Raw genomic sequence first — 13579 nt, 5'->3', positions numbered from 1 at the left:
CTGAATTGGGAATATGCTAGAGCAACCCAAAGGCGTTAATCAAAAATTTATATTTGGATATATGTATATTCCAGCGTAACTCCGAAACGTTCGGAGCAATTTTAACCAAACATGATAGACACATGATGTTCAATCTGAAAACTGTGGGAATGAGACACCCAAGAGGTGGGAATTGGAAGAAGTAACATGCAAAAATAATATAAAACTACTATCAGGGTGCAACCCATAGTTTGCGGTGTCGCTGAAATAGAAAGTGACGTTTCCAATGTCGTTTAAGTCCACATTCATCCCCATTGGCAACCGGGCGATGGGGAAGGGAATAAAAAAAATGTCAAAAATGACGAATTCTTAGTTTTAGGAGTGGAAAAACGTCGGACCTATCTGAAATGACTTTTGAAAGATAGCACCCACTTCGAGCTGTTTTTGATTCATGTCAATTTGATTAAAGGCATATTCTGTGGGGGTAGGGTATTTCAATATTTCAATGCTCGTGCGAAAAACGGGCATTTCAGATAGTATTGAAATAATATTCTTACACGCTAGATTATATCTGAAGCGGAGATTCGAGTTTCTTTAAATATGAAAACTATACCCTAGCGCCATCTATTGGTGTTAGGTACCGCATGTAGCAACATCTATTAGGACCACCCTAACCTAATAAGACTTAGCGCTACTGCAGACTGAGACGTCCTCCTTTTATTATAAGAAAAATGAAATGAAATCTTTGAGTTTTACGTCCCACGGTTATGCCGGTTAGGCTAAAGAAGACGGTGATGATGAGTGATGAATGAAATGGTGGAATGAAGAAAGTGGGAGGAAACGGGAGAACCCCGAGAAAACCCACGCACACGGTGTTCATTTTATTATAAGAATCAGAGGTGTATTGTACAGTGAATACTATTGAAAGATTGCTTACGTAACTCTAAATTTAGTATTATCACAACCAGTACATCTATCTGGGTGGCTACATACTTAATCTACCTTACTTAAACTAAATATTTTCTCATAAACCTCCTTATAAATAGATAATTAAAAAAAAAAAAAAAAAATCTAATTCAACTTACTCCTGTCCTTTTCGCTGCAGGTTTTCTCATACCTATCGTTGGTTTTCGCCCACTGGCTGCTAATTGCTGTTGAGCTTCCGAGGGACTCGTACTCAGAGCAGCTTCTACATTAGGACTTTCGCCACTAGCCAGAACATCATTCATTCTTCCATTTTGGACACTTTGTGAAGGCTAAAATAAATAAAATAAAAAGAAGAAAAAAAAAGTTATTTTTATTATAACCTCGGCATAATCATCTTCAATTACAGATTGTTAACATTCTCTAAATTTTATACTATTATCAATTCTACCAGAGAAAATGAAATCTTTGAGTTTTACGTCCCACGGTTATGCCGGTTAGGCTAAAGGAGACGGTGAATATGAGAAATGAATGAAATGGTGGAATGAAGAAAGTGGGAGGAAACGGGAGAACCCCGAGAAAACCCACGCACACGGTGTTTGTCCACCACAAAGTTCACTTGGCGAGAGCAGGGTTTGAACCCGGGACCCCATGCACCAGAGGCGAACGCTCTACCACTGAGCCACCGCGGCCCCTCCAATTCTACCAGAAGAAGAATTACTATAATGTAAAAGAGAAGTAAATGATCAAAATTTGAGAGGAAACGAAGAACTATGAGAAAATCCATGCAAAACGGTGCTGTCCACAAAGTCTGATATGATGGGAATAAATAAAGAGAAAAAATTTGTGTGACACAGAGAAAACAGATTGAAAAATGAAAATTAATGAAGAAATTAACAAAAATAATTAGTAAATTATTATCTTCAATAACCTAAAGAGAAGATATCTTTCAGTTTAACGTCCCACAATTATGCCCATTAGGCTAAGGTTGACGGCAAATGAATGATGATGGAAGAATTGATGGAATGAGAAAGGAGGAGGAAACGGAAGTACTCTGAGAAACCCAGATACGACGTTCTCCATTACAAATTTAATTGGGCGGGGATCCAACCAAGGACCCTATGTACCAGCGGTAAGCGTGTAACGTATATATGAATCACCATTTAAAATGTAATGATTAATTTATATTTTACGTTACATTCCAGCCCACAGTTCGTATAATTCTTAAAACATATAAAAACGATCAAATCACATTAAATATATCACTATTACCTTTATTCTCTAAAACTCCATTAATTATACTTTTCTTTTTCAGTTGTCATAGCAACGTTTTAAACAAGTAACTATCTGCTGTTATGATAACTATAAAATGCAACGATTATACACCTAAAATCACATATATCTTCAGCTGCTAAGATTAAATCTTACTTTTTCTATTTTGAATCAACAACATATATATATATATTTTTTTTTTTTCTACTCGAATTGTGTACTTTTATGTGCCGTTGCCCAAAATCAAGATATAAAAATAGAAGAAATTACAAAATAGATATACAATATCGTTGTAAGCGTTCTGCTACTAAACCACCATGCCCCCTAAACTAAAAATAAGATTATTATTATTATTATTAATAATAATAATAATAATAATAATAATAATAATAATAATAATAATAATAATAAAAATAATAAAAACAGTAGTTGTGGTGACGCTGGTTATTACAGACTGCTAAGACTAGGCGTGGCTCATAGACACGATGGTAATGTATATGCCTATCCATCTCTTTGTGAGGAACAGTTGTCTGTGATATAATGAATTACTCATCAGAAAATTAAGTAATTACGCACACTATAAGCGCTGATGCTAAACACTTCAGCCGATACGGATGGAGACAAAAAGAGACATTAAAGATCAGAGAAAGCTGTGAAGCCACGCTGGAATGCAGTCACGTAATAGTGGTAGTAGGCTCGAAGGAGATGTTGTAAGGAAGTGCGTGCAAATTTAGCTTAAATCCTTTCCAGATTTTGAAATGTTTAAGAGCAAGTTGAGTTTAGTGCGCTGAAAAAGTCAGTTTAATTAATCTTAATGATACATTAGTAACAAAGAGGTAACCTGAATTCTTGTCAGAATCCCATCCCTTTCCAACTTTCATCGTGCAATTTTCAGAATGTAGTATGATAATAACTGATGTAAATTAAACAAAAGAAATATTAGGAACTCCACATCAATAAAAACCTCAACCCTGTAATGTCTTCTTTCCATTGTTGTTTTTACCCTAATTATGTCTCAATAGTAGGGAATCCCATAATCATCCTGAATGATTCAACTAATTATTTCATATCAAATAATTCTTTATAATTCATCCTTACCTGAAGTGTTATATCAACAACAGGAGAAACTGGCGGCTGAGCAGATGATAGTTCCTCAAAGAAATCTATTTCTTTGCTTCCTGCATCTGGAGTCTGAGGTTCCTGGGTTGATTCTAGATGAAGCTATATGAAATAAAAGAAAGAAAAGAATTATTACATAACTAAATTGTTTACGATAAGCAATACGCTAATCAAGAAGGGAACTGTACACTGCGTAAGAATTCCTTATTACTGGAACGTGCAAACTTTCGGTATTGACCAGGCAAAACTGTTCGTTTATTATAATAATACAAGTTTTGTATTTACCCTTGTTACGTCCTGTATTAATTATCCATACAATTTTAGCAGAATATACAGCCTCACTAGAATATCATCTCATTTTACAAAATGTAAACTTGCACTTTTGCATGTACAGGATTGAGAAAAAAAAAAAAAGTGAGGTTAAAATTCTTGATAATCAATGTCTTGTCTTCAAACAGAATGTTAACTCCTGTAAAAATTTAAAACGGAAATTGCTCTTCTAGAAAATTTACACACCATAACAGTTTCCGTTCTTACACGATGAAATAACTGGTAAGTTCTAACATCAATTATTATTATTATAAACATACGTGAAATTTTGTCGTTTTGATTTACTGCTAATGATCCCAAAATAGTTTACTGTATATCCTTGAAGGTGAACTAATCCAATTCATATATTTCTTATGTTGATACACTGTTCCACGTGTTAGAGAGGCGTGGTTTGATGCACTATGTATGTGATTCCAATGAGCATCTTTTTGTTCAGTCAGCAGAAGCAGTTAGTTGCTGGCAGACCACCGATGCGTGAGGCGGTGTAACTAAGCGGCGTCGGAACTTAGTTTCTAACACGACAGAAAAAACTTGAATGCTACTGCATAGAAGTTTGTGTCAAAGTTGGAGAATCTGAAGTGAAAAATGATCCGCAATATTCGATAGGCCTTCGAGGACAAAGCAAAGGCCATCATACAGAGAGAAGAGTCGTACAACACCCGCACTTTGCTGGCCAAACACAGCATACCTATTCTTTGTCAACTTTTCTACTCTCCCGACAAGAGTCCTTGTGACTTTCTGGCTTTTTCCCCCAAGCTGAAAATGCTCCTCAAAAAAGTCTCATTTCAATATAGAGAAAACATTATGCAGAATGCAATGGAGTGGTTGCATGCAATTCCAAAATACGCGCTCCAGCGCTGCATCCAACAGTAGCAGAACCGTTGGGAGAAGTGTCTGGTAGTTCAAGGGCACTACTTTGAAGGAGATTAATGTAAGATTGTGGGATGTGAACATATATACAAATGTTTTATGAATAAAAATAGGATATTTTCTCAACAAACCTCATACGACTAGATCTCTTTTCTCTCTGGTATTCTGTGTTGTCTTTTTCCCCAGTAAGTCCTCCCGCGTATCCACTAATTAACGCTTCGAGTAAAATCCCCAGTGGCGGGACAGAAGTTTCGTTACTGCTCCACTACTTAAACTAACAAGTAATCGAGATAAAAGACCTGCTAACCATACATCACACAATTAAAAGTAATCTGACCAGCCGAACTCTTCCATTGATTGCAATGCCAGGAAGCATTAGTTTATACTTCATCGACGAACCATTCAAGAGTACACAGACAAGGACATCCATTTAATATGAGAGCGGACTGATAAGTTAACTTGGTTCGTATATTAATAGACGACGCTAATGTCATCTGCATATATAAAGCCTCCCAACTATGAATAATCTGTGATTTCAAGTCACTGTGACCGTAATTCGTTGTTTGACAGTTGCTTAAACAGAAGCGTTTCGAGAAACAATGAAAAATAGATAAAACTAGAATTACTTGTGTGAATAAGGGAAAGACATTCATAAGAGGATTTTACTTAACATTGCGTGACTCATGTTCTTACTATAAAACTGTACGACTTTGGGTAAATTAGCTTAAGCGTGACAGAACAAGCACTGAAGTTGTACCACGTTATGGGGACCCAAAATCATTGATAAAGTCCAAGATTTGGTTTCAGCCGACAGACGAGTGAAAGTGTGGCAGTTAGAAGAAGCCACAAACATCTCAACTGAGTGTATTCACTTCATTTTGTATAACGAATTGCACATGAAAAACCTGCGAAAAATGGGTGTCGCGTTTACTCACTCCAGACCGGAGAAATAGACGTACCACTGAGGGAAAACTAACAGAGCTGTGATTTGATCTGCTCCCACATCCTACCTATTTACTAGATCTAGCTTTCTCGGACTACCATCTATTCCTGAAACTCCCAACTTTCCTGGCAGGATGAAAATTTGAGTCAAATGAAAGAGGTAATACAGAGAGTAAATGAATATTTTGGAAGCTGGAAGAAACTCATTTCCGTGAAGGAATTGCGAAGTTGACGAAACGTCGAAGCAAGTGCGTTGAACATCGAGGGGGCTATGTCGAAAAATAAAGCAAGTTTAAAAAAAATACTGTTTTCATATCAAGTTACTTATCAAACCCTCCTCGTACATTCTGTTTGTACATCCCCGCTGGCAGTCAGTTTTTTCATACACATTATTTATATCGTACTGTATTGTGCAACTATACGTAAAATTAAAGTCTTTAATAATCTTTTATCATTAACAGTTTTCATAATACATTAATCATAAAAACACTAACCGTTTCAGTTTCACAATACTACCTAAAGATGGGATTGCGGTTTTTTTTAACAATAATAAATACGGAAAATATGTTTTCTTTTCAAATACTAGAACAGTATGGCCATACAGCACATAGTTTTTACTCTTGTCTACTCTTATAACGTTTGAGAAGTCACGTGATTTGATCATAGGTTACTTTGCCGGTAGAAATAACGCTCCATTAGTCTCATGAAAGAATGAAATTAAATCTTTAAGTCTTACCTCCCACAGTTATACCGGATAGGCTGACGGTGATGATGAGAAAGTAGTGCAATGAAGAAAGTGGGAGGAAACGGGACAACACCGGGAAAATCCGCGCCCAGGGTGTTTGTCCATCAGGAAACTCACTTGGCCCGACATTAGTTTCATGGTATAAACGAAGAACGTTAGTACTATAGAAATAAAAGAAAATGCTAGTTTCAAGGATATATGATAATAATCAATATTTTTACTATCTTCCTCAATAGAGAGTTTGTTTGTGTGTATGTATGTGCGGCCTAGTGACCAAACGAGTGGAGCGAGAGTTACCAAATTTTGCTCACGGGTACTTTGGTCCAGGCCCCAGACCAAGAAGCGTCTTTTTTCTCTTACAATTTGAATCATGGGGTTTTCAGGGGGTGCGTTTATCGAGACATGTAAAAGTAGTAGAAAATGACCGTTATTAGTGTCGAATTCATAGTTTTCGCGCTCGCTGAGATCAACAGTGAAACTCCGTTTGCATTAACTTCCAAATTAATCCCATTCCGCTGCGGGCCGGGGTCACTGGAAGGGGAGATACCGAGACACGTAAAAATAATTCAAAATGACCGATATTAGTGTCAAATTCATAGTCTTCGCGGTCGCTGAGATCAATGGTGACACTTCCATTAGCGACGACTTTCAAATTCAGCTAATGCGGGCCGGGGTCACCTGCGGGAGGTGGATGGGATTACCGAGACATGTAAAAATAATCCAAAATGACCGATATTAGTGTCAAACTCATAGTTTTCACAGTCGCTGAAATGACTCCCACAGGCGTTGACTTCTAAATACAACCCCATCGACTGGGGGCCAGAGGCGTTTTTTTAAAAAAAAATCGAACCGGGGGCCTCTGGGGGCGTTTACCGGAATATGTAAAAGTAGTACAGAGGTTGTTCAGCCTACATTTGGCCGATTTCATTCCTTCCCCCTCCCGGGCAGAATGGACACCCGACCCGGCTCGTGGAATCCTGCAGTGTTGTGCAGTGGCTTCCTGGGAACGGAGTTGTTTTTCCGCGCGGACGACAATAACGCACAAAACAGGACCATTGTTGTGAGTGTTGTGTTAAATTTGTTTCCAAGTGTGTGGGTTTCCGCTCTGTGACCAAAATGCCGCCCAAACTAAGCCGGTTTTGGGAAGGCTATGTAGCGGCTCTTTATGACACCCACTTTAGTGTTTCTGACATTAGAAAACAGTGCAAGAAGAATGGTTGCAACATCAGTTTAAGTGGAATAAAAAAAAATGTTATTAAAAAGTACAAGAGCAACGAAGCTCTACCATTTGGATCACCAACGAAGTTGCCTAAGAAGCGGCAATGCACCAAGGCCACCTCCACCATGCAGAGGAAACTCCGCAAAATGTCAATGCAAGAAAATCCGCCAACATAAAGGTGTATGGCTAATCGTCTTGACGTGTCTTTGGGGACTGTGAGTCGGACGTTACAGCATCAACTCAAGATGGAAAAAGTCATGAAAGCTCGCGGCCATCTTCTCACGGATGCCCATCAAAAGGAACGAAAACTGTAACGCCCGGAAGCTGTACGAACGGCATCTGGCAAAACATAGGTGGATGTACGTCGCAACGCTCAATGAAGCATGGATTTACCTTTCCGACTGCGGCAAACCGAGAGACATCATGTACCGAGAGAAAGGCGCCAAGAACTTCAGAAGGTGGGTCCGTGTCTGTAAAGAAACCTTCCCAAAAGGGTTCATGGTCGTTACTGGCTACTGTTACCGAAGAAAACTGAAGATTCGTAGGGTGGCGAAGAACAGCAAAATAAATTCGCAGTATTTTCAGGAGCAGATCAGAGCCGATCTACGAGCATGAGATTCCAACAATGTACAGATAGGACGCCAATCTGGTGCGCATTCATATGGACAAGGCCTCATCACATCCTCACGATCGTCCCTCGCATTCTACAGGATGATGGAGGAGGCAAGTAGTATACTCGATTCCCCTCCTAGTTCTTCAAAAAAGCCTATTACAGTGGAAATTACGCTGTCTGGCTATTGTTAGGAACCAAGAGAAACACATCAAGCACGTACGGACCTGGCGCCATGGATTCTTCTAAAGTTTTAGGTAAATCGAAATTGGCCAAATGTAGACTGAACAACTTCTGTAGAAAATGGACCGATATGGACGTAAAGAAGTTTGGTTTCTATGGTGTGATATTTTCTCCATATTAAAACCAGAAATGAAAGTAGATTTTTACTACTTCTGGTTTTAGTAGAGAGATTAGAATGGAGATCAAATATTTGTGGAACGTTTAATTGATTGCAGAAACCCGCTTCTTGCTATCTATTACCGTTTTATATTTTATAACGATCTATGTTAAAACCGATGTGATTAATTTCTGCCACTTCCGGTTTAAATACAGGGTTATGAGATACGATGTATTTGTTCTTAGAATGCTAAATCGATTTTAAAAAACCCTTTTCGCTATTCCTTATCGTTTTTGTTTCATGAAGGTCAATACTGAATCCAGAAGTTGTAATAAAATTCTTTCATTTCCGGTTTTAGTACAAAGGTAAGGACGGAGATGAAATGTACTCTTGGGACGCTTGATCGATTACAGGAAAACTCTTCTCTCTATCTATTACCGTGTTTACTCTATTCATAGCACAGTTAAAACCGGATATGGCTGATAAAACCGGATATTTCTCCTCAATCAACGAACTCTATGGCCAAAACTGATGGAGATCTAGCAAGCAGTTTTTCAGATTTTTGCTCCCGGACGAACGGACAATAGAGGGTAAATATGAGGAATATTGATAAACGAAACTCCTCAATTAACATAATTTTATATTGGTGTTAACCAAGAGAATACATATATATCTTTTTTTAAAGTAATTAAGTTATCAAAAATATTGTACATAGCACGTAAGTTCCGTTTCAATTTATCTCCGCTGCAGCGCTGCGATCGCAGTTCCGCACATGCGCGGTAGACGCTCTGTATCAAGGAGAAGAAACGTGCGCCATTTGGAGATCGCTGTCAGTCACGTACGCTTTGTTGTGCTTGTTTACAATGTCGGTGTTGATTGAAAATCCCGCCGCTTGTGAAATCAGAGCGGTGATTCTGAATGCGAGGAAAGTGAAACCAAGTCAAATTTGCGATGTTTACTCGCTCTCGGTATGGAATATGGTATGCTTGGCGGTCAACACTTCAACAATGACGACGAGCTGAAAGAAACTGTTTCCAATTAGTTGAAGACACAGGCAAGAAGGTATGAAGAAGGTATACAAAACCTTGTGCCACGCTATGACAAATGCCTGCAAAATTTCGGCAGTTATGTGGAAAAGTAGTTTAAGAATTGTAGAATTTTGTACAATAAATAATTTTTCTGTATCTGTACACAATTTAATTTTATTACCAAACGGAACTTACTTTCTGGACGTGCCTCGTATAATGGTACATCTTTATAAATAACTAGAATTTGTATAATTACATCTGTTTCAGATTCTTGACTATAGTCTGACAACTTGAATTTTTTTTTTTTTTAAACCAATGTTCAACCTGGTAAGAGGAGCAACAAAGCAGATCTCGAGGACCACAGTTTAAGAAACACTGATCTACACTACTGTAAGTGCATCATGGTTTCTTTCGTCATTAAATAACTACCAATACTCTTGTTCTAAACTTTTACATCTTAGTTTTTTTTTTTCTTGTAGTTTGCAACATTACGTATCTTCTAATTCGAAATTAATAGTACAAAAGGACTGTTAATCGTCAATCAGCTCGTTACTTTGTTAACGATGTTATACCAAACAGAACGCCATGCACACTCATCAATATCGCACTTCATATTAAGAGTTAAAAAAAAAAAAAAAAAAAAAAAAAAAAAAAAAAAAAAAAGCAGCACTTTGCTATATATGAAAATTATATTCGGCATGCATATATAAGAATAAAGTAACAACATACAGCATACACTTACAGTGCATTTCTTACGGTTGTAAAATTGCAGAATCAATTTAACAAGTTACACGTATAATACTGTACAGTCACCAGCAAAAGTGCATTTCCTCTCCCTCCATTACATATCCTTTAATAAAATCTTTAGAACAAAACTGAACAAAAGACAATCAATGAAAGAAACAAGTAATTTTCGGATAAGAATCAGACATGTTTGCTGAGTTGGCATCTATGGAAAAGCAAGTATCGTATTATTTTATGCAGTACTCATTAGGTTCATTAACGTGTTCCATGCATAGTAGTGAGTGATATAGCTGTTAACGTGCTTAAATTTTCTGAATATATTTTCTTAGTGCTCACGCACTATGGAGGACGGAGATGCACAGGCTGCTAATTCGTGAGTTCAGTCGCATTCACTCCAAGCCCAATGGTAGCTCTGGCCTAGTCCATGTGATCTCTAAACCAAGCACTGAACTTAAAAGTGAAAACGTAGGGAGCGTGATTGGCTAGCAGAAGTCTCAGTAGCTGGAGAAATGACTTCGATCTCCGACCAATCGTACATTTTCTCACTGAGAAATTAACAACTTGTATAGTTCAAGTAGACGATACCTCTTCGTAATCAAGTACTATTGTGCGTGTGAGCCTAGGTTCATTTCCCAACGGAGATACCAATCTGAGGATGTGTATTTTAAACAATAGATCGTTCATAAAACATCAATGTTAAATGTTAGATATGTTAAATTCCAACTTATTTATCAACCAATAAAATCGAGCTGTAAATTTAGAATATAGAAGATTTTTTTTCTATGATACGTGGATTTCATTGCCTTTTCATATACATTTCATCTACCTTTCTTGTGGAAATTGTCGGAGAACCGAAATTCCGTGGATAAAACCTGAGTTTCTACTCGTTTTCTCTCCTGATTAGGTAAGTACATCTTTATATTGGACCTCTCAAGGACACTACTCTACACAATTTTAGGTTTACCGTAAGTAAGAACTAATTAAATTTATAGAATTTGAAAAGTCAGCATGCAAGAGCAGCAGGACCTCTGGTTATATTCCAAGGACTTTCTATCCTCCGACGATTACCACAGCAAGAAAGGCAAACAATTTTTATTTCATTATATACACGGTGAACCTGAAAGATGTGCACAGGCTCCGAAAGATTATTCATGACATCAAAAGAAGAAAAAAAAAAATGTCCTGTTACATGTTGTCGAATTCCGCGTCGTGTACGCTGTGCACATCTTTGTATTCCGTCCAAAATTGTCAGGATTCGATTTTCGATTGCAAGTTGGCACCCTGTCACTCGTACACGACGCGGAATACGACACATGGAAGAAAACTTTTTGTCTTCTTTTGAAGTCACAATAATCTCCCGAAGAATTTGCACATCTTTCAAGTTCACCCTGTATACACAAGCTGCGTAGCATTTTAAAAGAATGGGTTGTTCTTCGGTTAGGATGTACTTAAATTGAGTCATTCATTGTTAATTCATTAATATGAAGAAAATAATGTAGGGAAAGGTATATACTTTTGCTGACAATTGTGCATACATATATAAAAATGGAGTTTGAATTCTGGTTAGCCACTGTCACTGATTTTGTGTTCCATCCGAAATAGGCTCCTCCAATATATCCTTCGGCAAACTTTTAAATATTTTAACCACATACATAACCAAAAACAAAATTAGTTTTAATTTAATCTTTTCTCTTGTCCCTTATATTTAATTTTTGATCATTTTTGGCAGACAGAACATTTCAAGCATGAACGTTTCCAATGAAATGTTCGTGTTAGTGGTTTAAATTGCCCACTCCAGTTTAATATAGAACATGAGATAATGAAAAAGAAATTACGTTAAAAACTGCTCACCAGACTTGGTGTTACTTCAGATAAACTTTGCCTTACTCCTTCAGGCTTTGCAGCAAACACCTCAAGCTGTTGTAAGAGAACCACCTGATATTTGTAGTAAGTGACGATAAGAGTATAACATTTTATACTAACAATGTGCTACGACTACAAATTACCACAGAAGTACAAAGTTCACTAAATAACATTTTACTCATCCTTATCTCATTATATAACACCTCGTAAAGTTACCTTTCTCTGCTACAAATATTACTACACTACATTGTACGACTACATTCTGCAAATCCCAGTTTCATATGTTAACAACACACAGAAATGATAGTGTACATAAAACATGATAGTAGAGAACTGCACTAAAATTTCTTGCTTATCGAAGAATGTTTTACTTACGTGTTATCAGAAATACGTTCAAATTATGTTACTTGATTTCAAATGATGTATACTCGATATTTATAAGAAATTACCGAACACAAAAGCACCCAAAATTGCCCAATTCTGTATGTAACGGTAAAAAATTACTACTTTCCCAGCACAAGTCATTTCACGAATTACGTTTATTAATAGAGCGAAGTAAAAACATAAGTATAGTGAATCAGTGAGATTGAGAAGCACTGTTTTTTTTTAATTATTATTCGACAGCTATATAAGTGAACAGTGACAGTGTAAGTCCCAGATTCGATTCTCGGCAAGAGCTCAGGTGGTACGGATTCCACGTTAAACTGTACATGCGTATCTCATATAGCCTCGATGCTAAAAGCAAAAAAGAAAAAAAAAGTAAGTAAGTAGGTAGAACGGTAATTAAGGCAAGGAATTATATTTGCAAGAAAATAATTAGCGGGATATAATTCCACAGACAACGTTAGTTTTCTGAAAAGATCTGTACTGAAAAGTCAATCATTTTTTTTTTTTCCGCCGCAGCATACACAAATGAACAACTCTCGGTGCTTTTGGGGTCAGTAATTTCTTATAAATGTTAAGATATATATTCATTTTATAGACTTGATCGCAGAATAACTTACCTCTATTACTTTTTAATGGCATGTATTCACAAATAATTAATATTACCAGGGGCATACTGAAAGTCGTGAGCACCATGTTTTCACAATCGTAATCTTTAGTTCTAAGTGAAACCAAGTATATCATCTCAATCTACAGACTTTTCTTTCTTTTTTTCCAGACGTTGACGCTGTTTGTTGCTACCACGTGACCACAGGCAGGATTTCGAAAATGGCGGGCAGCGATGTTTCATTTCGACAGCCTGCTATGATTGAATTCCTTGTTAAAGTGTACCAATCTGTTTCTGAAATTCACTGCAGACAGCAGAAGCGTCCCTATGGAGACGTGTGCATGGGTGAAAGCAGTGTTAGGAGGTGGGTGAAATATTTTAAGGATAGAAACACGAGTAGCGAAGATGAACCTCGCAGCGGGCGTCCTCGAACTGCCTCCACGGAACGCAACAAGGTAAGGGTTGATGAGTTGATTAGTGGAGATAGGCGTATCACTGTGAATGAAATCGCTGCAACACTTGGCGTTGGACATAGTGCGGTGCAAGAAATGATTCATAGCTTAGGTTATCGGAAGGTTTGTGCCCGTTGGGTCCCAGTTTATT

At 37.4% G+C, this 13579-nt stretch overlaps 1 protein-coding gene across 3 annotated transcripts in view; it reads right to left on the bottom strand.

Annotated features, from left to right (window-relative positions):
* Positions 1-13579, bottom strand: part of ArfGAP3 (ADP-ribosylation factor GTPase activating protein 3) — a 56942-nt gene that overhangs the window by 27500 nt on the left and 15863 nt on the right. For 2 of the 3 annotated variants that reach the window (XM_081739075.1, XM_081739074.1), the window contains exons 4-6: positions 11974-12039; positions 3274-3396; positions 1065-1235 (exon numbers count right to left, since the gene is read on the bottom strand). In XM_081739075.1, the coding sequence (XP_081595201.1) occupies positions 1065-1235; positions 3274-3396; positions 11974-12039 (360 nt within the window). The remainder of the gene's footprint in view (positions 1-1064; positions 1236-3273; positions 3397-11973; positions 12040-13579) is intronic. The other variant, XM_081739076.1, reaches the window with a different exon arrangement.

Source organism: Thermobia domestica, chromosome 14, assembly GCF_964235325.1.
Source record: "Thermobia domestica chromosome 14, izTheDome1.hap1.1, whole genome shotgun sequence".
NCBI lineage: Eukaryota > Metazoa > Arthropoda > Insecta > Zygentoma > Lepismatidae > Thermobia > Thermobia domestica.
This window is presented reverse-complemented; position numbering and strand designations above follow the sequence as displayed.